The sequence below is a fragment of the Zophobas morio genome, unplaced genomic scaffold (assembly GCF_036711695.1).
Source record: "Zophobas morio isolate AGI-343-1 ecotype UQ-CSIRO unplaced genomic scaffold, CSIRO_AGI_Zmor_V1 ptg000021l, whole genome shotgun sequence".
Lineage (NCBI taxonomy): Eukaryota > Metazoa > Arthropoda > Insecta > Coleoptera > Tenebrionidae > Zophobas > Zophobas morio.
Window position 1 is genome coordinate 21,946,415 of NW_026972126.1, and position 25,956 is coordinate 21,972,370.

The window sequence follows — 25,956 nt, forward strand, 5'->3', positions numbered from 1 at the left end:
AGACCTAATATTAGTGTGATTTTGACCATATTCTCGATGTTATTAGAGCAGGACACGTTTTTTTTTTTCTAACTAATTGACAAGATTTCAAAGTATTCAGTTTTGCAATTCTTGATTTCTTCAATAAAATAAATTGACTCAGTCATTATTTTTTTTTTTGAGTCACCTGTATGTATAAACAAATCCAAAAAATATTAATGGAATGGTAAATCACAAGTATAGACTCATCATATTCTGAACATTTTAGATAAGGTATTTATAAAATTAAAACTAATTCAGGGTAAGAATTTGGTCAACACGTAAATTTCGTTGTAGTTTGAGCCTACCTACAAATTCTGCCCTTGGACGATTTGGACCGCCTCCTTCGGTGACGATTGTACAAATGGCATTTGTGTGGGTTAGACAAAGACACAATGATAGTGTTCGACACCACTCGGGTCTCGTCGACAACACGCAATTTACCCAGTGGCGTACAAAAATTTCGCTTCAAGGGTCCAAATCAACACAAAACAGCAGCATAAAGCTTTATTCAAAATCATAAGCAATAAAAAATCAAAATTAAAGCATCAATTTCTACAAGAGACTACATCAGTTCGTGTCAGGTCAATACTTGTGCAAAAAACCACCCGTCGGTAAAAGGTTTTTGGCAGAAGAGAGAGATCCTTTAAGGTCCGTGGAAGTCTTTTCCACGGACTGTTTTGGCCCAGCGTCCCTACAAATCAACTTAAGTCACTACTTAGTCGCATCGACAGACTTACTGCTGATGGGCCGTAAACGCGAACGCTTGTTCGTCCATATTTTTTTTGAAGTTGTGGACTGAATACCGGTTGTACATTCCCCAGACGCTGTTCATATACTTGCTGCTGTACTTCGGAGGGGTTAAGTCGCAAGCGTCGCGCTGGTTTTTCAGTTTTTCTTCGTTCTGACGGACTTTATGGCTTGCGAAGGCTCCGTGTGGTACGACGGACATTTCAACGTCATAAACAACTAAAGTAAAATCAACTTAAGTACAAGACGCTAATTGATACTTACAAGAGCAGCTGAAAATCACGTTGAAGATCTTTATTTTGTCAAAGATTAGACTTCTCGAGGTTCTTTCGGTAAACGTCATGCAGATTTGGCTCCGAATTTGCAAAATTTGAATCAAATCGGAATACTTGAGGCGCAAGAGTACAGGATCGGGCAGTGTTCGAAACGAACTGTTTTAAATATTGGGAGCAAGGATACCGCGTATCAACATCGAGTGTTTATCGTATTATTAAAATAATTGAAGACGCGATAACTGGTCGGAGGTTATCGTTCGTCTTATACAAATTGTGTTGCTACATGTTGATTAACTCAAATCAAATAAGAGCCAGGATTTTTTGTTTTACAGGACGCTGGTTTGGTTGCCCTTACGACAGTGGCGTACCTGGAGTGGGGGCAATCAACAACTCGTTTCCTTTATTATGTATTAAGATGTTACATAGTTCATGCTTTTAAAAATTTTCGTTGACTTACAATAATACTTAAAAGGAACCAATCACTGAAATAAAAAATTACATTAGCGCTTAAAAACCAATATATATATTACTCAGTCTTGTTAATAACCTTGAAACAACTGGAATGGTAATAAAGCACGTTAACCAAACTTAACAGACCACATAACCACAAATTACTAATTACAATTACAAAAAAATCCTACACAACTACAGTTAAATTGCACGCGTGTTTAAAAATCTTACTTTGGTATTATTAAAAATATTGCAGTTAGCTTAAAACAATAAGTACAATTGGCATTCGGTCAATCCATTTAGCAAAAATTTAATTAAGACTTCCAATCTATACAATATATCACAATAACAGCCTTTTCACTCCACATTCTGGGCAAAACTTCGCTGTCGTCACAGGATACTTGTTCCCACACTCGTGACAAAATTTCGACATTCTGTGGTTATTCTGAACCGGGGGGACGAAATTTTCGGAACCGCTGGAACTGGCACTGTCGATGCGTTGTCGCTGCAGGGGCGACAATTTCGTCGTTTTTGCCTTAGGACTGCTCCTATTAAGACTGTGGAAGGAGATTAATTACAAATAAAACACAAAAAGTACTTACCTTCCATACGCAGAATCACCCGAGACTTTGTTACTGTTTTGGTTAGTGTAATCTTCGTTTACTATTTCGATACCGTACGACTTGATTGAGTTTTTGCTTCTTTGTTTTCTGGTGTTAGACATTTGTTCCTTTTCTTTTAAGTACATTTCTTCGAAGATTTTATATTCGGCGTACATTTTGTCGTCGACGGCGAAGAGGTCTTCGGGTTTGATGGTCTGATCTGGCTCGTGAGGCTCTATAACTTGGGTTTTGGGTTTTAACTGGGGCTGCAAGAATTAGTTGAGACACGTTATATAGTATTTTAGTAATTCTACCTTGTTCACTTTACTCTTCAACTCTTTTCCTCTCTTGTCGTACCCGACTGTTGTTTTCACCACCTTCTTCTGCGCCGCATCCCCACTACCAAAACTAGAATTCAACTTACTTTTAGTCTTAGAAACTTTCGTCGCGTTGCCCTTATTCGCCGGCGGCTCGATCTTTAAATCGTACTGCAAACTATACACGTCGACGTCGTTCTGCAGCGTCGTGTCCGTGTCCTCGCTCGACTCGGTCGAATAATTCCCGAACTTAAAATGCTCAGGGATCGACAGATTATCATTTTCGTTGATCAAGTTCGAGTCGACCGAAGACATGTCGTCGCTGTACTTCCTCTGATTCAAAATCACGTTAAACTCGTCCTTGTTGTGCTTATTTAGAGTCAGGAAAAACTCGTCGTTGTTGAACTGGTCGTTGATGAGATTCTCGAGGATTTCGAAATCGTCGTCGGCGGCGTCCGGGTCTTGGAAGCACGCTGGAGGATCGATGACCGACGCGCGCTTGGGGGCCGGAGCCCCCGCCGACTTGACGAACTTTTTGGCGGGAAGCTTGACCGAGTTGTTGGCGGCGGTGTGGGGGCGGAGGTGCGGTTTTGTGGGGGAGGTGAGCGGTTTGAACGCGTCGCATTCGAGGAGCTCCATGAACTGGCGCTCGGCCGACACGAACGGGTCGTAGGGGGCGGTGGTACTGCAAAAAATGTATGCATGTGGAAATGGCTTAGTTTGAGGGTGACGGGGGCGCTGAGATAGAGAGTAACAAGTTAGTGCCGTAATGGATAGGGAGATGGCGCTGGGTGCAGCTGTCAATTAAAATCACTAAATTATGGGAATCTAGGGACTTTATTGTCGAATTTGGTGGAATAAGACGGTCCGCGGCTACTAGATGGTGGTTTTTAAAATTGTTAAGCTAAATTCTAGTGGTATTTTGTTCTAGATCAACAAGTTTCACCTTTGGTAGGTCAGGAAAACATCATTTAAGTCTTTCTTGACAGGTGTAAATCTGTTTCCTCTCCACTTGGATTGGAAAACACTGCTGTTAATTTTCTTATTTTGTTTTATTCCTAATACAGGTAGTTTATACGTGCACGCTTTTTGTTTTCTATTATTTTAGCATTCTTATTTTAGCAAAATATTCTATGACGTCGTCAAAATTAATACTTTCCTCTCTTTTTCAGTTGATAAAATGGAAATATTGTTTAGTCGCGCTTAGCTCATTGTGGACCTTAAGCACGATTTTATCACTTTTAATTATAAAAAGCTTCTCTCACATGAAGCCACCGAAACAAATGGTTAAAAAAAGAGCTAGACTCGGAACACACTCAGAATAGCTCCATTTTATGATGAATCTGAAAAGCTCTTTTACCATTTTAAACATGTTTTAAGTTTCTAAGAACAAAAAAATCATCACAATTGAGATGGGGTGGGTGGGCGGGGTCTATATTTTCTCATTTTCTTATTAACATACATTGTAATCTTTGAACAACACGAGATTCAAAAACATGTTTTTCATTTTCTGTAAAGAAATAATTATTGTGCAGCTTCGTCTCCTTGTTCATGACGAATAAAAAAAAATCATTACAATTGAGATGGAGCGGGTGGGCGTGCTTATATTTTATCTTTTTGTTTTAATATGTGTACATTTCTTTTCACAAGATAAAACTTAAAACATGTTAAAAATGGTAAATTTGTATACGATTTTGCAATTAGGCTCCTTGCAATTTTTTTTTGGCAGCAATTAAATTTTTTTTTCAACAAAATATAAGCCCCGCCCACCCACCCTGTCTCAATTGTGATGATTTTTTTATAATCGTGAAGCCAAAAGAGCGGATTTTAAATTCAAAATTTTTATTATTTCTCTCTCTATAAAAAATTACCATGTAAGATATTTTTTTAATATCGTGTCATTCAAAGGATACTATGTATATTAAGGAAAAATTAAAGCCAAAGATTAAGCCCCACCCATAACTGCCCTGATCCAAATAGCAATGAAGTTTTCATTCGTTGGCAGACCTAGGGGCGGAGCCTAATTGCAAAATCCATATTTTCTTAACAAAAATTTACCATTTTGAACGTGTTTTACGTTTCTAAGAATAAACAAAAATCATTACAATTGAGATGGGGTGGGTGGGCGGGGTTAATATTTTGTCTTTTTTTTCTTAATATAGGTACATGGTATTTTTTGAAAAACACGAAACTCAAAAACAGTTTTTAGTTTCTTGTAAAGAAATAAGTATTTTGCAGTTAAGCTGAGTCCTCTTGGTTCACCCGAATGAAAAAAATCATCACAATTGAGATAGGGTGGGTGGGTGGGCTTATATTTTGCCTTTTGGTTTGAATATGTCTAGACTTCTTTTCACAACATGAAACTTAAAACATGTTTAAAATGGAAAATTACTTTTTGTCGACCTTTCATGGCCCTTAGAGTACAAAGAAATGGGTTTCCCGTTTCTGTCTGTCTGGTGGTGGTACTGCAAAAAATGTATGTATGTGGGAATGGTTTAGTTTGAGGGTGACGATGAGGGCGCTGAGATAGAGGTTAACAAGTTAGTGCGGTAATGGGTGGGGAGATGGCGCTCGGTGCAGCTGGCAATTAAAATCGCTAGATTATGGGAATCTAGGGACTTTATTGTCGAATTTGGTGGAATAAGACAGTCCGCGGCTACTAGATGGCGGTTTTTAAAATTGTCAAGATAAATTTCAGTGATATTTTGTTCTAGACCAACAAGTTTTACCTTTGGTAGGTCAGGAAAACATCGCTTAAGTCTTTCTTTATAGGTGTAAATCTGTCCTTCTTTTCTCTCTACTTGGATTGGAAAACACTGCTGTTAATTTTCTTATTTTGTTTTATTTCTAACACAGGTAGTTTATACGTGCACGCTTTTTTGTTTTCTATTATTTTAGCATTTTTATTTTGGCAAAATATTCTATGACGTCGTCAAAATTAATACTTTCCTCTCTTTTTCAATTGATAAAATGGAAATATTGTTTAGTCGCACTTAGCTCATTGTGAACCTTAAGCACGATTTTATCACTTTTAATTATAAAAAGCTTCTCTCACATGAAGCCACCGAAACAAATGGTTAAAAAAAGCGCTAGACTCGGAACACACTCAGAATAGCCCCATTTTATGATGAATCTGAAAAGCTCTTTTATCATTTTAAGCATGTTTAAAGTTTCTAAGAATAAAAAAAATCATCACAATCGAGATGGGGTGGGTGGGCGGGGTTATATTTTCCCATTTTCTTATTAATATACATTGTAATCTTTGAACAACACAATATTCAAAAACATGTTTTTAATTTCCTGTAAAGAAATAATTATTGTGCAGCTTCGTCTCCTTGGTTCATGACGAATAAAAAAAAAAAATCATTACAATTGAGACAGGGCGGGTGGGCGGGCTTATATTTTATCTTTTTGTTTTAATATGTGTACATTTCTTTTCACAATATAAAACTTAAAACATGTTAAAAATGGTAAATTTGTATACGATTTTTCAATTAGGCTTCTTGCAATTTTTTTGGCAGCAATTAAATCTTTTTTTTCAATAAAATATAAGCCCCGCCCACCCACCCTGTCTCAATTGTGATGATTTTTTGATAATCGTGAAGCCAAAACAACGGATTTTAAATTCAAAATTTTTATTATTTCTCTCTCTATAAAAAATTACCATGTAAGACATTTTTTTAGTATAGTGTCATTCAAAGGACGCTATGTGTATTAAGGAAAAATTAAAGCCACAGATTAAGCCCCACCCATAACTGCCCTGATTCAAATAGTAATGAAGTTTTCATTCGTTGGCAGACCTAGGGGCGGAGCCTAATTGGAAAATCTATATTTTCTTAACAAAAATTTACCATTTTGGACGTGTTTTACGTTTCTAAGAATAAACATAAATCATTACAATTGAGATGGGGCGGGTGGGCGGGGTTTATATTTTGTCTTTTTTTCTTAACATACATGGTATTCTTTGAACACGATGCTCAATTTTTTTTTTTTTTAATTTTTTGTAAAGAAATGCGTATTTTGCAGTTAAGCTGCGCTCTCTTGGTGCACGGCGAATAAAAAAATCATCACAATTGAGATAGGGTGGGTGGGTGGGCTTATATTTTGCCTTTTGCTTTGAATATGTGTAGATTTCTTTTCACAACATGAAACTTAAAACATGTTTAAAATGGAAAATTACATTTTCTCGACCTTTCATGACCCTTAGAGTACAAAGAAATGGGTTTCCCGTTTCCGTCTGTCTGGTGGTGGTACTGCAAAAAGTGTATGTATGTGGGAATGGTTTAGTTTGAGGGTAACGGGGGGCGCTGAGATAGAGATTAACAAGTTGGTGCGGTAATGGATGGGGAGATGTCGCTCGGTGCAACTGTCAGTTAAAGTCACTAGATTCTGGTAATCTAGGGACTTTATTGTCAAATTTGGTGGAATAAGACTGTCCGCGGCTACTAGATGGCGGTTTTTTTAAATCGTCAAACTAAATTTTAGCGATATTTTGTTCTACGACCAACAAGTTTCACCTTTGGTAGGTCAGGAAAACATCACTTAAATCTTTCTTCACAGGTATAAATCTGTCCTCCTTTCCTCTCCACTTGGATTGGAAAACACCACTGTTAATCTTCTTATTTTGTTTTATTTCCAATGCAGGTAGTTTACACGTGGATGGTTTTTTGTTTTCTCTTACTTTAACATTCTTATTGCTTTCTTGCAAAATCCGGGGTAAAAAATTCGTCCTTGACTTATCTACGTCATCACGTTTACCTACGTCACCACACTCCATCGCAGCTTTTTCGTTCTTACTTCTACCTATACTTTTACGTAAAGCCAAACTTGGTCTATCTATTATAAAAGTCGAGTTTAGTTTCCTTCGTTTCTTGGGCACTTCGTACTCTTCGATGGTTGGAAAATATTTGCCGTTTTCAACCGAGCGATTCGCAGAAAAAGGGTTACCAAAAATTTTCTTTCGGAAGGTAAATTCTCCGCCAAAGTCGCTCAGACTTTGTGGGGGTATTCTGGCGGATTCTTTTGGGGACTGCGGGTATTGTGTATCGTCGGCGTTAACTAAAGACTTAGAAGACGAAAAGGATTGATCACTCGTGGATTTTAAAGATGGTGCTCCACTGCTTTCGACGTATTTTTCAACTGTGTGATTAGAACTGTCATCGGCTTCTTTGACAACGCTATCAACAGACGTTTTGTCATTTAAATTGTCTTCGTCAAGGCTGCTGTTGCCTGCTTCCATAGCGGCGAGTTCTGTCTCTATTAAATCGTCTGATTGTTTTAATTTGTTTAAACTACTTGAAAAATTTGAGAGAATTTCATCAACAGAAGAGACATGGTTTGGGGCACGTTTGACAAAATCTGTGAAGGATCATTATTTAATTAGTTTCTCAATTTGTATACACTTGCAAATATACTGGGTGTTTAGAAATGTCTTACGGGTAATAGCCCGTTCTGGCTTCAACAAGTCAACACTGTAACGAAATTTTGCAAAAACGCTGAATTTTTATTACGTTCTGTGTCCATCAGCGTCTTTACAAAACCTTATCATTTTATTTGTGCTTTCTCTCTTCTTTAACATTCAGATCTACCATATGACAAAAAGTGATACAGTAGGTCATGAAATTTATTTTTAAAATAATGATGTTGGCCATTTGACACCTGATTTGACAGTTAATTGATCATGAACGCGTTAGTGCTACCAACATGATTTTTTTAACGTTAAATTTCAAACCTTGCCAGCCACTTTTTTCCTCAATCATATGATACCTTTAGCATACGACTCCTCCACCTCGTCATTTCCATCAAAGTCACTGTCACTGGAGGACAACGTATCAATGTCGCTTTTTTTGGGAAACTTCAAAACGTGACACGATTCCAGCGACGGCAAAGGCGCCTTTCCACCCCCATGTGGCCTGTGTTTCAGTTCCCCCCCACTCCCACTCGCCGAAACCTCGCTCGACCCCCATTCAAACGAAACTTCGCTCTCCGACTCCTTCACGTCATCCGCCCCAATCGGCTGACTTTTAGCCACCGGGAGCAACTCCAGAGGCGACTTTTCCCTCTCGAACTCGGGCGAGCTCTTCGACTTCGGCGAAATCCGGAGCTTTGACTCCTCCGAAAGGAGGGAGTCGCGCGAGGAGCACTGGGTCTTCGTCGCCTCGTCGTCGGAATTCGAGAGGAGGTCTTTGATCTCTTCGATAAAACTCTGCTTTTTGGCGGCACCCTTCTTCCCGAAAACGCTCGAGTTCTCGTAGACGACGATCACCGAATCGTCGTCGGCCTTTTCCGGACTCCTCTGACTCACCTCCTTCCACGTGACCAGTTTTTTGGCGGGAGGTTCGAGAAACTTCACCGGGGAAACCGTTATGCTTTCGAGATTTTCGTTGTGAATCAAATTTACTTTCTCACGAGGGGGACAAAATCGCTTTGTGCGCAAACTGTAGAAGGAAAGAGGGTTAGGAGGGGTGGGGACGGGGAGAAACGGTGCAAGGAGATTGGACAATGGACAGTGTGGTAAGCCTCTTTCCTCCTTTCTCCCTACAGGTTTCTAGAGCAATGGCTGGTGTATGACATGTTACGCGGGACCAGAGGCACTGAGTACAAAAAGTAGTTTGGATTTTTAAGCGCCAAGTACCCAATTTCCTTAACCCAAACGTAACATTTCACACACTATTGAACAAGAACACCGTTTTACCGCTTACCTCTTACTCTGCTCTGTGTTCTTCTTCATCTCGTTCAGCGTCACCACGGAGTTGGCCTTCTCGTCCGCTTTGTTCAGAGCGTTGTTCTTTTTCCCCAGATCCAGAACAGATTTCGGTTTTCGAACGCTGGCGTTTCGACGAAAGGCGTTGGTGGGGGTACTTTTGACACTGCATACCGATTCGGTCCTACTAACAGTAGGGTTGGAGTACTTTTCTTTGATTGTGGTCCTTTTCGGTTTGGTTAGCGGCGGCACTTTGTACTTCGTCCTAGCTTCTAAACGTTCTTTAGCTAGAAGAATGTTCGCTGGAGACTTCTGGATGCGCGTTTGGTGCTCTTTGCACCACTCCACGTGTCTGTCGAAGGCTTTGGGGCCGAATTGTCTGTCGCAATGGGGGCAACGTTCGTTCAGTTGAGTGGAAGAGGCCGCTTGAACTTTGGGTTTGGCGGGGGACATGTCTCTAGGTACACCTACACATAATTTGTCATTATTATTACTTAATGAAATTTGGTACTTCAAATACCTTTGGCGCATCTGATGGCATCGACGAGTTTCCGGTGGTTCTCCTCCCAGTGGCTGGCTCTTTTCGGCTTTTCTGCTGTTTTGGGCGTCGAGTCCTGTCTTTTGAGGTACGACTTTTGGTGGAATTGCGCGAGATCCGTTCCTTCGACTCGCTGTTTCAGCGAATCGAATACTTTGCGTTTTTTCGAGGCGTTCTTTTCGCAGACGGGGGCATGTTTTTTGAGGGGTTGGGAGAGAAACGTGCGTCCGCAGGTGCTGCACGGGATGAGCTTTGGTTCTTCCAGGATCTGTTCTATAGTTAAAATGTCTTTGTAAGACTGCGATCGATTTCAAACTTATACTTTACGTAACGACTGCGAAAACATTTTTTCGAGATCAAAGATGCGCGGAAAACTATTTTTGCGATGATAAGTGTAAGACAGAAACGTGATGAGATCCCATTATGTTGGAGAAGTACTTAATTAGTACCATTTGAAAAAATCATCCGTAGTGACATTGCAGTTTATGATAGAGATGACGAGATGAGGTTCAGTGGTGGCCACAAAAAGAGCAAAATCATTATCAAGTGTTGATTTCCTGGAGTTTTGGAAAAAACGACACCAAGTTTTTTTAAATTAAGGTTACAAAATATCTCAATGTAGCAAACAGGAGGCTGATAACTTTGCTGATAAAATTCCGCTCGATCAATTAATTCAGTCCACTTTAGATAACATCTTGTCTGAATTATTGACGTACTTACAATTAGCTATGATGATACTAAAACTCGAGTTTTATTAAATCGGATAAGAATCTGAAAAAAAAATGGTCGAAAGTTGTTTCGACAGCACCTGAAGTCCAATGAAACATCCGGTATTTTCGAAAAATTATAAAATTTGATTTTGCGGATTTTATGAGATATGTTTTATAAAAACCGGTATCAGTTGAAATAAACATGTCATCCATGCGCCGTTCTTAATTTAATCAATAAAATTAATTCATCTATTCATGCAAATGTACATCATATTTTGTACAATTTAGATAGAATTTTTTCGGTAAAATTATGACATGACGTCATCAATGTTTTGTGGGGGGGGGGGGGGGAGATATATTTTAATTAAAAATTTACCATGCCAGTAATAACTTCAAAATGTCTGCAAGATTTCAAGGTAGTTGGTTTTGCAGTTCTTGATTTAATCAATAAAATAAATTGAGTCATTAATTTTTTTTTGCATCACCCTGTATAAGCAAATCGAAAAAATAAGAATGCAAATGCAATAATTTCCAAAGTGTGCGGTATACTTTATTGAGCAATAAAAAACCAAATAAAAATGAGAAATGATGAAACAAAACTCGGCGGCAGCTCTTTGTGCAGGTGGCTGCCTGGCTGCAAGTCATAAATTGGTGGAACGACCGGAAGTGGCCAATTTTGCATTTTGCACAATCTCGAGATCATATGTGTCAACAAATAGTCAGTCGAAGCCGAAATCGGATTTTTGTAATAACCAAATCAAAAACAAATACATTTTATTTTCCGTTACATTTAGGCCAAAAGGGGCCCCTTAAATTCAGGGGCCTGATGGTTCAACAACACAAGCATATCCGTAGTGTTTAAAATATCGATGTTTATACATCGGAAGAATGTCACGTAAACATTTCTTTGATTTCAATGAGTTTATCGCCTTAAAACAAATGAGTAAAATTTAAATAAAAATTAATTTATTGTTATTGAGACGAGCGGCTCGTTCTTAATTAGATCAATAATAAATTAACTGATTCATTAATTTTTTGAGTCACCCTGTATAAGCAAAGTATGCAATGATAAGTTACAGGTATAGACTGATCGTATTTTGTAGTCCTTGCTAAGATAAGACTGCTTGTGGCAAATTACATGCCCCTTAAGAATATAGAGGGCGGGTGGGCGTAGGTAGTATTTGTTAAAATAAGATTGATTTTGGTAAATGACTGAACAATATTAAGAGTAATCACTGGAATAAAGAGGGGGTGGGTGGGTGGGGCAATTGCTTGCTTATAAAAAATTGTATTGGAAAAGTTAAATTTAGCCCCGACCACTCACCCGTTCTCTAATTTTTTTCTTCAGAAATAAGAAACAAATGTTATAGTAAATACGTAGTGTAACAACAAAATTACGCTTAATCAGTTACGATTAGTATTTGTTAAAATAAGATGGATTTTGGTAAATGACTGAACAATGTTAAGAGTAATCACTGGAATAAAGAGGAGGTGGGTGGGTGGGGCTATTGTTTGCCTATAAAAGATTCTATAGGAAAAGTTAATCTTAGCCCCGCCCACCCACCCGATATCTAATTTGTTTCTTCAAAAATAAGAAATAAATGTTATAACAAATAAGTACTATAATAAAAAATTACGATTAATTAGTTACGATTAATATTTGTTAAAAAAGATTGATTTTGGAAAATGACTGAACAACATTAAGAGTAATCACTGGAATAAAGAGGGGGCGGGTGGGTGGGGCTATTGCTTGCCTATAAAAGATTCTGCAGGAAAAGTTAAACTTACCCCGCCCACCCACCCGTTCTCTAATTTGTTTCTTCAAAAATAAGAAATTAATGTTATCAAAAATAAGTAGTATAATAAAAAAATACGATTAATTAGTTACGATTAGTATTTGTTAAAATAATATTGATTTGGTAAATGACTGAACAATATTAAGAGTAATCACTGGAATAAAGAGGGGGCGGGTGGGCGGGGCCACTGCTTGCTTATAAAAGTTTCTGTAGGAAAAGTTAAACTTAGCCCCGCCCACCCACCCGTTCTCTAATTTGTTTCTTCAGAACTAAGAAATAAATGTTATAGCAAATAAGTAGTATAACAGAAAAATTACGATTAATTAGTTACAATTAATATTTATGAAACTAAGATTGATTTTTTTAAATGACTGAACAATATTAAGAGTAATCACTGGAAAAAAGAGGGGGTGGGTAGGCGGGGCTATTGCGTGCTTATAAAAGATTCTGTAGGAAAAGTTAAATTTAGCCCCGCCCACCCACCGGTTCTCTAAATTGTTTCTTCAAAAATAAGAAATAAATATTATAGCAAATAAGTACTATAACAAAAAAATTACGATTAATTAGCTACGATTAGTATTTGTTAAAATAAGATTGATTTTGATAAATGACTGAACAATATTAAGAGTAATCACTGGAAAAAAGAGGGGGTGGGTAGGCGGGGCTATTGCGTGCTTATAAAAGATTCTGTAGGAAAAGTTAAATTTAGCCCCGCCCAAATAATATTGATTTGGTAAATGACTGAACAATATTAAGAGTAATCACCGGAATGAAGAGGGGGTGGGTGGGCGGGGCTATTGCTTGCTTATAAAAGGTTCTGTAGGAAAAGTTAAACTTAGCCCCGCCCACCCACCCGTTCTCTAATTTGTTTCTTCAAAAATAAGAAATAAATGTTATAGCAAATAAATAGTATAAGAAAAAAATTACGATTAATTAGTTACGATTAGTATTTGTTAAAATAAGACTGATTTTGGTAAATGACTGAACAATATTAAGAGTAATCACTGGAAAAAAGAGGGGGTGGGTAGGCGGGGTTATTGCGTGCTTATAAAAGATTCTGTAGGAAAAGTTAAATTTAGCCCCGCCCACCCACCGGTTCTCTAAATTGTTTCTTCAAAAATAAGAAATAAATATTACAGCAAATAAGTACTATAACAAAAAAATTACGATTAATTAGCTACGATTAGTATTTGTTAAAATAAGATTGATTTTGATAAATGACTGAACAATATTAAGAGTAATCACTGGAAAAAAGAGGGGGTGGGTAGGCGGGGCTATTGCGTGCTTATAAAAGATTCTGTAGGAAAAGTTAAATTTAGCCCCGCCCACCCACCGGTTCTCTAAATTGTTTCTTCAAAAATAAGAAATAAATATTATAGCAAATAAGTACTAGAACAAAAAAATTACGATTAATTAGTTACGATTAGTATTTGTTAAAATAAGATTGATTTTGGTAAATGACTGAACAATGTTAAGTGTAATCAGTGGAATAAAGAGGGAGTGGGTGGGCGGGGCTACTGTTTGCTTATAAAAAATTCTGTAAGAAAAGTTAAACTTAGCCCCGCCCACCCACCCGTTCTCTAATTTGTTTCTTCAAAAATAAGAAATAAATATTATAGCAATTAAGTACTATATCAAAAAAATTACGATTAATTAGTTACGATTAGTATTTGTTAAAATAAGATTGATTTTGGTAAATGACTGAACAGTATTAAGAGTAATCATTGGAAAAAAGAGACAGTGGGTCGGCGGGGCTACTGTTTGCTTATAAAAGATTCTGTAGGAAAAGTTAAATTTAGCCCCGCCCACCCACCCGTTCTCTAATTTGTTTCTTCAAAAATAAGAAATAAATATTATAGCAAATAAGTACTATAACAAAAAGATTACGATTAATTAGTTACGATTAATATTTGTTAAAATAAGATTAATTTTGGCAAATGACTGAACAATGTTAAGAGCAATCAGTGGAATAAAGAGGAGGTGGGTGGGCGGGGCTACTGCTTGCTTGTAAAAGATTCTATAGGAGAAGTTAAACTTAGCCCCGCCCACCCACCCGTTGTCTAATTTTTTTCTTCAGAAATAAGAAATAAATGTTATAACAAATAAATATAAAAACAAAAAAAAATACGATTAGCGCTTTTTTTTAACAGCCAATGTTCATTTGGTCCCATTATCACTTTATAAACGAGCATATAATTCACCCCGTCCACCCACCCCGTCTCCATTTCAGTGATTCATTTTGTCTAGTCCGAATGAAAGGTGGATCTCAACTGAAGAGAGATAAAATCGTTATAATGAGAACATCGTGTGTGGGCGGGGCTAGTATCTGCTAAGATAAGATTGATTTTGGTCAATGATCTCCTCTAAAAAAAAAAGAACAGGGTGGGTGGGCGGGGCTAGTACTTGCTAGGATGACTGACAAAGGCAAACGACATACTCTCTAAGAAAATAAAGGGTGGGTGGGCGGGGATAAAACTTGCTAAGATAGGACTGAACAATATTAACAGTAGTCGCTAGATCGAAGAGGAGGTGGGTGGGTGGGGCTGCTGCTTGTTCATAAAATTAGAAAAAGCCCCGCCCACCTCTTTTTTCCATTTCACTGACTTATTTTATTTAGTGTAAAAAGGAAATAGAAAAATAACTATTGTAATACCAAAATTTTCTGGGAAAATGGAGTGAGCAGGTCCTGATTTAATCAATAAAACAAACTGACTCATCCACTAATTTTTTTGAGCCACCTGTTAATGCACTGATAAATCACAAGTAAAAACTCATCATATTTTGGGTAAAATTTATTCGGAAAAATATTGAGATGACGTCATCAATTTTTTGGGGAAAATAAACAGATACTTTAAAACGTCTGTTTGAGTCATCTGTATAAGAAAATCTAAAAAATATGAATGAATGCAGTGATAAATTACAAGTACAGATTGATTACAAGTATGATCAGTCTGTACTTGTGATTCATCATTGCATTCATATTTTTTATTGACAAATTAAGAACAAATCACCCCATTTTCCCGAAAATGGGAAAATACAAACGTCGTCGTGCAGTACAGGAGTCCGTCGAGCAATTTGGTACTTTTATATTTTCTCGATATTTCATAACCCCTAGACAAGTCCGTAGTTAGGGGGAGGTTAGGGGATGCTGAGCCTCTCCAGATCTAGGCAAGTTATAATTAATCAAATGTGAATTACAACATCGAAAATCAAAATACAATGTAGTGTTTTATTCAATAAGCGGAAGTCAGAGCCATAAAAAAGTCTGGATCGTCGGCATTGTGATCCGGTTCGTACCTCTGTTGTTACATATGGCAGACTCGATTAAATAGTTTCGTTATTTTATTGATTACATATTTTTATTTTAGCTTATAATGATTGCCATAAAAAGCAATAAAATTCGCAAAACCAAATATTTTAATTTTTCGAAAGAGCTGGATTGATGTTTATATACTATACATTATTTACTGGGCAAATATCTGTGTGATTAGATAACAGATAACACTTCATACTCAAGTTTCCATCTAGCAAATATCATCTCGTTGAATAAACACTTCGTTTCAAAACATTTTTCTACCAGAAATTTTGTTACGTAACCCACTGCAAAATCCCCATTAAAAATATTCTATTTCATTTATTCAGACAGTAAATCTTGGTTACTTTAAATTACTGACTGATCACTGTACTTAAAAATAAGCACTAATTGCGCTAATTTTTGCTGATATATTTTGCAAGGTAAAATCAGAGTAACTTCGGTTTTATTAATGTTTTCGCACTTTCAGAAAATAATAACCGTGGTTAGCATGTATGGACTGATTCTGAATGCCTTCAGTATTTAACAAAAACATAACTCGATCGTTTTAATACAGCTGATAACTGTATTTTTTGCGTCGCATGTTTCACACAAATTGTACTAACAATTAACATGTTTTGCACATACGTTGTATGTTGTATGAATTAATTAAACAATACCTACGATTTATCTCTAACTGTATTATTAAAAATTTATTTGAAAAAAACGACTAGTTTAGCCGTCTTTCCCTTTCATGGAACAATTACTCATAAATAAAAAAACCACAAGCGCAAAACAACAAAGCAAAACCCACCATTAGAGCCCATGTAGGTGGTAAAATGTATACAAGACCAAAGTTTTCATCCAATATAGCACAACTTGAGATTGTTGTTTAAACCCATGATCAAAATCTACCTAATTTTTCGATTTAAATCCAATTTCTAGGCACACACTCTCTCACCTTCAATTTCACCGACTTAAGTCACCTTACTTAATTAATATTCACAAATGCACCTCGTCGAGGTCACAGATGATTGAGCATCCAATTACATAACTCAAACACACAACAAAACAACAAAAGCTTTTCTTGCAAACATCTGAGCACATCGACGCGACATCGACAACTAATTTGCAAAAATCCAGCAAAATGTGTCAGAGTCTACAAAAGCGTGGTGAAGACCTGAAGGTGAACGAGTTTGGACTTTCTTAAAACAAACCAACAGACGTTTGTTGACAAGAAATCGTAAAACAAATTGGTGTCATTAATAGAATAAATCATATCAATTAATAATACAAATCTCGTTTTGAGTGTGTTGAATGAAAACACTTGACTCTTCTCCAGGAAGCGCGGCAGCCACTTCCAGGACAAAAAAACCATGAATCATCAGCTTAAGACCTAAGCCTCTATTATTAATAGCCGTGTCTATTTCGAGAGCAATTAAGCCGGAAAATCTGGATTTGAGGCGCAGGAAGCCCAAGAAGTGACACAGTGGGAGTGAAACACATGACGCTGTTTTTGGTTACATCGCCGAAACTACGGTGCAACGAAAGCGAAAAACTGCGAAAACACCCCCGAACGACCCCAAACCACCCACAAAATCGTTTAAATCCCGATTATTCTGACAAATATAGACAATTTTGACGTTTTCACTTACCATCTTCCATCGTTTGTTCTGGGACCATCACTTTTGTTTTTGTGTGTTTCCAAGGTAACAGCGATTTAAACATTATGCAGACCACGTGCTCTTACGTCACACTAACCTTTTTACCGACTTGGTTTACCGAAAACGAAAAATAAATCAGAAAATTGGTGTTTTCAAACGAGACGCGGCTGCTGTTCGCCCCACGACCCAGCCACGGCGCGTTTTATTTTTATTTCGGTAAATGTTAATGGTGCGCATTGACATGTCGTTACATAACCTCACAAAGCGCCGCTTCGCGATTATTATATTATTGCGACGATGATTGTGTGGAGAATCGTATCGAGGACCCGTTTGGGTGCGTATTTGTGCGTTTGGTTGCGTATTACCTGTCATTTTTGTGTTTTGTAGTTGTGGGGGCGCACCCTAACCTCACTTTATCGTGTCGCAAATGTCACTCCAAGTCGGATGGTGGAAGCGAGAAAGGCGGCAAGGAGTACCCGGAAGAGCCCACGACTTGTTGCATGTCGGGGTGTGCCAATTGCGTGTGGATCGAATACGCGCAGAAACTGAGCGAGTTTTACAAGGATGGGGGCGACGAGGCGGTGAGGCAGATTAACGAGAAAGTCACGGACCCGAATATGAAGGCGTTTCTGATGCACGAATTGCGGATGAAAAACGTCACGCGAAAGTAGGAAATTAGGTATATTTATTATTTTTTATAGAAATAGAAATTGGCTACAATTGTTTGGTTTATTTGGAGAGTACTTGGGCCCCCTCGCTCGGTTTGCTGATGTAGAATGTGGGCGTCCCCTTGTAGTGTTTCTTGACATGATCAATGACCTTATCGACGGACGCGGATTTGACCTGGAACGAGATGCTGCATTGAACATAGGTCAAGGGGGTTGGGCAAGGACGAAAGTTATGCAACTTAGATTTTTACTTTAGAAAAATTTGCGCCCTCTAGCGGCAAGTTGGCAACAACACAAAAAATCTGAGGTGGTCTACTTTCGTCCACTGAGTTTAGATGATAGGAATAGTAGGTGGAGATTATTTTTTGTCCTTTAAATTTAAATTTGCGTGAAAGTTGCACTATGTCACAACTGTATAATCAAGAACACCAAAGGCACGAAGCGGCAAATTATTTGCTTTTGTAGTAGGTGTTCAGGAAAAGCGTGCGGCACACTTATTTACCATCGTCACGGTGCAGCCACCAAATCCCCCTCCCGTCATTCTACTGCCTAGGACTCCCTCCACTTGCATGGCCAACTCCACAAGCTGGTCCAATTCGGGGCAAGACACCTCAAAGTCGTCCCTCAACGAATTGTGGCTCTCCACCATAAGCTGACCAAACTTCTTGTAATTTCCGGCTTTCAAAGCCTCGGAGGCATCAAGGGTCCGTTTTATTTCCGTGACGGCGTGGCGAGCGCGTTTCACTATATCCTCAGCCGTATTAATGGATTTTAAGTCTGCAACAGCGAATTAGACCTTTGACTGAAAAATCTACAGGGTGTACACTCAATATCTTCCAAAGTGGCGTCCCGCAGGCTCAGTTTCTTCAGTAGAAGAGCTGCCTGCTGACACTGGGTCCTTCTGGACGAGTACTCACTCCCTGTGAGTTCGTGTTTGACGTTAGAATTGGTAACGAGTATCACAATGTTGTTGTCTTTCATGGGAAGCAAAGTGGAAGTCATGTTTCGACAGTCTATCAAAAGCGCGTTGTCTTTTTTGCCCATGACTGCAATAAATTGGTCCATGATGCCGCAAGGGACGTTGGCGTAGTCGTGTTCGGCTTTCTGACAAGCGAGAGCCTTATCAGTGGGCCTACAATGATTTATTATTATTATTATAATTATTATTATTTGTAATAAAGTCGTGACAACTATGGTTTTGTATTTACTGACATAATCGGGTTTGGCCCGACCAGCGCGTCCAGGAACGTGTACGTGGCCACCTCGATGGCGGCGCTGCTCGACAAGCCGCCCCCGGTGGGGACGGTGCTGTGTATGACGGCGTTGAAAGCGGGAGGCGTGCCCCCGTGGTAATTGGATATCACTCCTACAATATTTTTTTATTAACGCCTACGAGTTTGTTTTGCATACCTTTGACGTAATTTGACCATTTCGGGGGGCCAGGTGTGATGGTTTTCACCAAGGCGTTCTGGTTGGGCATCTCGATGGTCGTTTTTCTGGGTGGGTCGGCATCCGGATTTGTTGTTAGTACTGTTGATGTTTCGCCGGGGATTTTCGTGCCTACGATTACCGTCACGAGAGGTAGAGCCTGCGGGTTTGATTTGAATCGGATTTAGAGGTGTTTTTTGTTTCAGGTGGGCGGCGGAAAGTGTGGCAGTGGGGCTGTTAGGTAAGTAGTGGTCACGGGATGGCGGGAATTTTTGAGCTATCCCCACTACTAGCCCCACCACGTGACGGGTTTAAATTTCGCGCCAAAAGAAATCGGAATTTCGCAACTAGCGGATGTGTGATAAAATTGTAATGAGCAATTATCTGTGAGAGCGATTTTTAGATAAGTGCTTGTTTCGATGACAAGTGTCTGAACATAAATATTGTTAAATAAATCGGTCTACGTGATCATAAAATAAAAATAAATAAGTACGATAAATAGAAGTGTGGTGATGTCAAACACACACATGAGGACTTATCTGGACAGAATATATTCATTAAATATAATGACATTACCTGTGGGACTTTTTCCTTTATTGTTACTGTTCAAAAAGAACTGTAAAGTCACTACTAACGATTTTTTTTACGTTTTCATTGTGTTGTTGAACTGAATTTTTGTAGACGCTATCAAGTGTACGCATACTTCAGTGTACTGATGACATTTTCACTTTTTTTTTAAATGTTTTAAATCAGTTACAATCTATTTGACGCCATATGACTTATCTGAAAACAAAATGCAAGCAAAAAAAAAACATTTTTCTCAATATATATCCACATATCCAGTGACATAATTTATACATAGATTCGCCGAAGTAGCGCTTAACGTTTTTAGATTTTTCGTTTGTGATTTATACAGTTTTATTCAAAAAATATTGGGCACTGGCATTCTATCATTTATGACAAATCATATGTGATTCAAGCTTTACTGTCATTTTGACACTTTTCAAAAATCTATTAAATTTAGGTTATCTAAATAGAGTTACAAGTTATGACATTTATAAATGACAGCGGCCCAATATTTTTTGAATAAAACTGTACGATATTCACTTTCGGTAAAAGTATTTCTTGAATTAATGATTGAATTTGAGTTCGTAAAAAATATTCATGGACACAGTAGTTGTCGTAATTGCCGAATGCAATTCGTTGATCTTCGGTGGGACGTGGTCATTGTCCACCTTGCCATATTTGGCTCTGTTTGTTTTAAGCAGTTTTGCTGTAAGTTTATTTCACTCCAAATTGAAGGAAATCTCTACGTATAATCAGGGGCAGATGGGACCCGTTGACCCAGCGCGGGAAAAATTTAGATCTGGAAGACCGAAATTTTACCTCATTTAAAAGTACATCAATTTTGGATTCGAGCACCGGCGCCTCTGGTGCCCCTCTGGAAAATTCCCCTGAATCCACCCCTGCCCGTGAGGTCTTGTCTTTGAAGTATATTTGAAAGAATCTCAGAGACCTCTTTCTTTGGTTTTGAAACAGTTTGAAAGAATCTTGGAGGCACTTTGAATATGGTTTTTGAAAAAAAATCTCAGGGACTTCTTTTGTGCTGGTTTTGAGGTAGCCTGAAAGAATTTCGGGAATCTCTTGTGTCTGGTTTTGAAGTAGTTTGAAAGAACTTCGGGGAAACTTTTTGTTTTGGTTTTGTAGTTATTTGAAAGAATCCCGGGGACTTCTTGTGTCTGGTTTTTGAAGTAGTTTGAAAGAATCTCGGGGAAACCTATTGTTTTGGTTTTGAGGCAGCCTGAAGGAATCTCGAAGACCCCTTGTGTCTGGTTTTTGAAGTAGTTTGAAAGAATCTCGGGAACATTTTGTGTCTGGTTTTTGAAGTGGTTTGAAAGAATCTCGGGGAAACCTTCTGTCTGGTTTTTGAAGTAGTTTGAAAGAATCTCAGGGATCCCTTTTGTTTTGGTTTGGAAGTAGTTTAAAAGAATCTCAGGGACCCCTTGTTTCTGGTTTTAGAAGTAGTTTGTAGGAATCTCGGGAATCCCTTGTGTCTAGTTTTTGAAGTAGTTTGAAAGAATCTAGGGACCTTTTTGTGTCTGATTTTTGAAGTAGTTTTAATAAATCTCGGGGACTACTTGTGTCTAATTTTTGAAGTAGTTTGAAAGAATCTCCGGGACTCCTTGTGTCTGATTTCTGAAGTGGTTTGAAAGAATCTCGGGGACAACTTCTATATGGTTTTAAAGGTAGTTTGTAGGAATCTCGGGGATCCCTTGTGTCTGGTTTTAGAACTACATAGTTTGAAAGAATCTCGGTAACTTTTTGTGTCTGGTTTTTGAAGTAGTTTGAAAGAATCTCGGGGACCCCAGTGTTTTGGTTTTGAAGTAGTTTTAATGAATTTAGGGGAATACTTGTGTCTAGTTTGTGAAGTAGGTTGAAAGAATCTCGGGGACTCCTAGTGTAGTGTCTGATTTCTGAAGTGGTTTGATAGATTCTCGGGGACACCTTCTGTCTGGTTTTAGAAGTAGTTTGTAGGAATCTCAGGGATTCCTTGTGTGTGGTTTTAGAAGTAGTTTGAAAGAATCTCAGGGACCTCTTGTGTTTTGATCTTTAGGTAGCCTGCAAAAATCTCGGGGATCCCTTGTCTCTGGTTTTTGAAGTAGTTTGAAAGAATCTCGGGAACTTTTTGTGTCTGGTTTTGAAGTAGTTCTAATGAATCTCGGGGATTACTTGTGGTCTAGTTTTTGAAGTAGTTTGAAAGAGTCTCAGGGACTCCTAGTGTCTGATTTTTGAAGTGGTTTGATAGATTCTCGGGGATACCTTCTGTCTGGCTTTAGAAGTAGTTTGTAGGAATCTCAGGGATTTCCTGTGTCTGGTTTTAGAAGTAGTTTGAAAGAATCTCAAGGACAACTTCTATATGGTTTTAAAGGTAGTTTGTAGGAATCTCGGGGATCCCTTGTGTCTGGTTTTAGAAGTACATAGTTTGAAAGAATCTCGGTAACTTTTTGTGTCTGGTTTTTGAAGTAGTTTGAAAGAATCTCGGGGACCCCAGTGTTTTGGTTTTGAAGTAGTTTTAATGAATTTAGGGGAATACTTTGTGTCTAGTTTATGAAGTAGGTTGAAAGAATCTCGGGGACTATTAGTGTAGTGTCTGATTTCTGAAGTGGTTTGATAGATTCTCGGGGACACCTTCTGTCTGGTTTTAGAAGTAGTTTGTAGGAATCTCAGGGATTCCTTGTGTGTGGTTTTAGAAGTAGTTTGAAAGAATCTCAGGGACCTCTTGTGTTTTGATCTTTAGGTAGCCTGAAAAAATCTCGGGGATCCCTTGTCTCTGGTTTTTGAAGTAGTTTGAAAGAATCTCGGGAACTTTTTGTGTCTGGTTTTTGAAGTAGTTCTAATGAATCTCGGGGATTACTTGTGGTCTGGTTTTTGAAGTAGTTTGAAAGAATCTCAGGGATTTCTTGTGTCTGATTTTTGAAGTAGTTTGAAAGAATCTCGGAGACCCCTATTGTTTTGCTTTTTTGAAGTAGTTTTAATGAATCTAGGCGACTACTTGTGTCTAGTTTTTGAAGTAGTTTGAAAGAATCTCGGGGACAACTTCTATCTGGTTTTAGAGGTAGTTTGTAGGAATGTGGGAGATCCCTTGTGTCTGGTTTTTGAAGTAGTTTGAACGAATCTCGAGGACAACTTCTATCTGGTTTTAGAGGTAGTTTGTAGGAATCTCGGGGATCACTTTTGTCTTGTTTTAGACATACATAGTTTGAAAGAATCTCGGTAACTTTTTGTGTCTAGTTTTTGTAGTAGTTTGAAAGAATCTCGGGGACCCCATTGTTTTGGTTTTGAAGTAGTTTTAATGAATCTAGGGGACTACTTGTGTCTAGTTTTTGAAGTAGTTTGAAAGAATCTCAGGGACTTCTTGTGTCTGGTTTTTGAAGTAGTTTGAAAGAATCTCAGGGACTGCTTGTGTCTGGTTTTTGAAGTAGTTGGAAAGAATCTCAGGGATTCCTTTTTTTTTGGATTTGAAGTAGTTTGAAAGAATCTCGGGGTCCCTTTGTTTCTGGTTTTAGAAGTGCTTTGTAGGAAACTCGGGGATCCCTTGTGTCTGTTTTTTGAAGTAGTTTGAATGAATCTCGGGGACTTTTTGTGGCTAGTTTTTGAATTATGTAGTTTGAAAGAATCTCGGGGACTCCTTGTGTCTGATTCCTGAAGTGATTTGAAAGAATCTCGGGGACCCCTTGTGTCTGGTTTTTGAAGTAGTTTGAAAGAATCTCAGGGGCCCCTTTGGTTTTGAAGTAATTTGAAAGAATCTCGGGGACCCATTTTGTTTTGGTTTTGAAGTAGCCTGAAAGAATCTCGGGGGCTCCTAGTGGTGATAGATTCTCGGGGACACCTTTTGTCTGGTTTTAGAAGTAGTTTATAGGAGTCTCGGGGATCCATAGTGTCTGGTTTTAGAAGTAGTTTGAAAGAATCTCGGGGACCCCATTGTTTTGGTTTTGAAGTAGTTTTAATGAATCTCGGGGACTACTTGTGGTCTAGTTTTTGAAGTAGTTTGAAAGAATCTCAGGGACTTCTTGTGTCTGATTTCTGAAATGGTTGAAAGAATCTCGGGGCCACCTTTTGTCGCGTTTTAGAAGTAGTTTATAGGAGTCTCGGGGATTCCTTGTGCCTGGTTTTTGAAGTAGTTTTTGGTATTTTGAAAGAATCTCAGGGACTGCCTGTTTTTGAAGTAGTTTGAAAGAATCTCGGGGAATGCTTGTGTCTGATTCCTGAAGTGATTTGAAAGAATCTCGTGGACCCCTTGTGTCTGGTTTTTGAAGTAGTTTGAAAGAATATCAGGGGCCCCTTTTGGTTTGGTTTTGAAGTAATTTGAAAGAATCTCGGAGACCCATTTTGTTGTGGTTTTGAAGTAGCTTGAAAGAATCTCGGGGTCCCCTTGTGTCCGGTTTTTGAAGTGGCCTGAAAGAATCTCGGGCACCCCTTGTGTCTGGTTTTTGAAGTAGTTTGAAAGAATTTCGGGGACTCCTTCCGTCTGGTTTTTGAAGTAGTTTGAAAGAATCTCGGGGTCCCTTTGTTTCTGGTTTTAGAAGTAGTTTGAAAGAATCTCAGGGACTGCTTGTGTTTGGTTTTTGAAGTAGTTGGAAAGAATCTCGGGGATCCCTTTTTTTGGTTTTGAAGTAGTTTGAAAGAATCTCGGGGTCCCTTTGTTTCTGGTTTTAGAAGTAGTTTGTAGGAAACTCGGGGATTCCTTGTGTCTGTTTTTTGAAGTAGTTTGAATGAATCTCGGGGACTTTTTGAGTCTAGTTTTTGAAGTAGTTTGAAAGAATCCCAGGGGCCCCTTTTCTTTTGGTTTTGAAGTAGGTTGAAAAATCTCATTTTGTGATTAATAAAAGTTACGGCAATTTTTTTTTTTTTAATAATTTTCAAAATTTTTATTTATATGTTTAATTTACGATAAAAATATTTATATTTTTAAGGCCGCAGTACTTAACGTCACCTGCAAATTGCCATTATATTAAATATAATACGTATAATTCCTGATAAAACAGATTAACGGATTAACAGATTTAGAGATATGGTAGATAAATCCGCGAATAAACTAACGATTAATACAAAACAAAATAAATAACAAAATTTGAAATTAATCAAGCGATAAGTGTTCACTCATATAAAGTACACATATTATAGCGCCAAAATTTATTTTAATAAAATACTTATAAACTAGCTTTTAGGAAAACTTGTACTTTTTTATACATATATTTGAGAAAGATAAAAATTATTGCACCTACTTAAGTTGACATAGAGTAGTTACAGAAAATAAATAAATAATATAAATGTCAACCTCGAGATAATTTAGAGGCTAGTTAAGTCCACTGTGGTTAACAAGCGGCAAAATATTTTCTTCCATAGTAAAGTAAAACCCGATATGGTATTGTGATAATTCTGGAATGTTGGGGTTAATTCAGTTTGATCTGATAACCACATTCTTGTGCAGTGCATTCATTCTATGCGTTATTTTGTGTTATTAATTGTACACAAATCTTATCCGCGAATTAAATCAGATCAGATTAAATTTGATTGAAATGTCTAACAATTTTATGAAATTTTAATTAAAGTTTGACGTTTAATTAGTTCGATTGTTATCTGATTTTTGAACAAAAGCAGGACGTTTTTATCTCATTTCGTAGAAAGAATTGTAATTAATTAAAAAAAAATCTAGATAGAGGGTTATATATTTTTTGGATAAAAAATTATAAAAATTTGTACTTTTGCCAAATTTAATCTGATTAGATTAGCAAGACGCATACTTTTCACACAAATTTTACTTAACATTGAAACTTAATTTGTATACTCGGAAGATTATGCAATGCTTTTAACAAACATTTTAACCGCTGCAATAATTATCATTAAACTCCAACACGCAAATACCCACTAATAGCCACAATAAACAACAAATAACCCGAAAAATTGCCTCCTTACGACTTTTCAAATTGCTCAACTTCAATTCGGTTTCAATTCGTCTCCAAAAAATAAAAAAAAAAATACTTGCCATCGGCATAACAAATCCGTCGTTGTAGTCGATGTGCTCCCCGATCAAATTCACCCTCCCGGGGGCGAAAACCACCACGTTCGCCTCTTGATTGAACTCTTTTTGAAACGTCGCTTTGGCATCTTTGACAACCGTCGCAACGTCGGGTATACTTTGGGCCATTTTTCGTCAAATAGTCGCCGAAACTGTGTATAACGT

The 25,956-nt window shown here is 37.9% G+C and overlaps 4 protein-coding genes across 10 annotated transcripts; 1 reads left to right on the forward strand and 3 right to left on the reverse strand.

Moving 5' to 3' along the window:
* Positions 1–512: 512 nt before the first annotated feature.
* On the reverse strand, positions 513–1,202 carry LOC135133358 (uncharacterized). The gene is made up of 3 exons (XM_064061748.1): positions 1,033–1,202; positions 759–987; positions 513–712 (listed from the first exon to the last, which is right to left on the reverse strand). The coding sequence occupies exons 1-3, from the start codon at positions 1,109–1,111 to the stop codon at positions 604–606; spliced, it is 417 nt and encodes a 138-aa protein (XP_063917818.1). The 5' UTR covers positions 1,112–1,202; the 3' UTR covers positions 513–603.
* Positions 1,062–17,569, reverse strand: LOC135133350 (uncharacterized). Of its 5 annotated transcripts, none has more exons than XM_064061737.1 (8): positions 17,481–17,569; positions 9,636–9,926; positions 9,114–9,582; positions 8,179–8,849; positions 6,930–7,770; positions 2,410–2,503; positions 2,096–2,361; positions 1,062–2,050 (listed from the first exon to the last, which is right to left on the reverse strand). In XM_064061737.1, exons 1-8 carry the CDS (start codon positions 17,485–17,487, stop codon positions 1,834–1,836), a joined length of 2,856 nt encoding a protein of 951 aa, XP_063917807.1. In that variant the 5' UTR covers positions 17,488–17,569; the 3' UTR covers positions 1,062–1,833. The 5 variants fall into 5 exon arrangements, with proteins under 5 accessions (XP_063917807.1, XP_063917805.1, XP_063917804.1 ...); XM_064061735.1 differs by lacking the exon at positions 17,481–17,569 and adding an exon at positions 17,107–17,193 and having other exon boundaries at positions 1,062–2,041; XM_064061734.1 differs by lacking the exon at positions 17,481–17,569 and adding an exon at positions 17,107–17,193.
* On the forward strand, positions 17,358–19,452 carry LOC135133359 (oxidoreductase-like domain-containing protein 1). 3 transcript variants are annotated; one of them, XM_064061750.1, is made up of 3 exons: positions 17,358–17,449; positions 17,503–17,794; positions 19,418–19,452. In XM_064061750.1, the coding sequence occupies exons 1-2, from the start codon at positions 17,413–17,415 to the stop codon at positions 17,784–17,786; spliced, it is 321 nt and encodes a 106-aa protein (XP_063917820.1). In that variant the 5' UTR covers positions 17,358–17,412; the 3' UTR covers positions 17,787–17,794; positions 19,418–19,452. The 3 variants fall into 3 exon arrangements, with proteins under 3 accessions (XP_063917820.1, XP_063917821.1, XP_063917819.1); XM_064061751.1 differs by lacking the exon at positions 19,418–19,452 and adding an exon at positions 18,249–18,333; XM_064061749.1 differs by lacking the exon at positions 19,418–19,452 and having other exon boundaries at positions 17,503–17,835.
* On the reverse strand, positions 17,780–25,920 carry LOC135133354 (galactokinase-like). Its single transcript, XM_064061744.1, has 6 exons — positions 25,759–25,920; positions 19,194–19,371; positions 18,996–19,149; positions 18,608–18,915; positions 18,286–18,560; positions 17,780–17,958 (listed from the first exon to the last, which is right to left on the reverse strand). Exons 1-6 carry the CDS (start codon positions 25,918–25,920, stop codon positions 17,845–17,847), a joined length of 1,191 nt encoding a protein of 396 aa, XP_063917814.1. The 3' UTR covers positions 17,780–17,844.
* Positions 25,921–25,956: the final 36 nt, after the last annotated feature.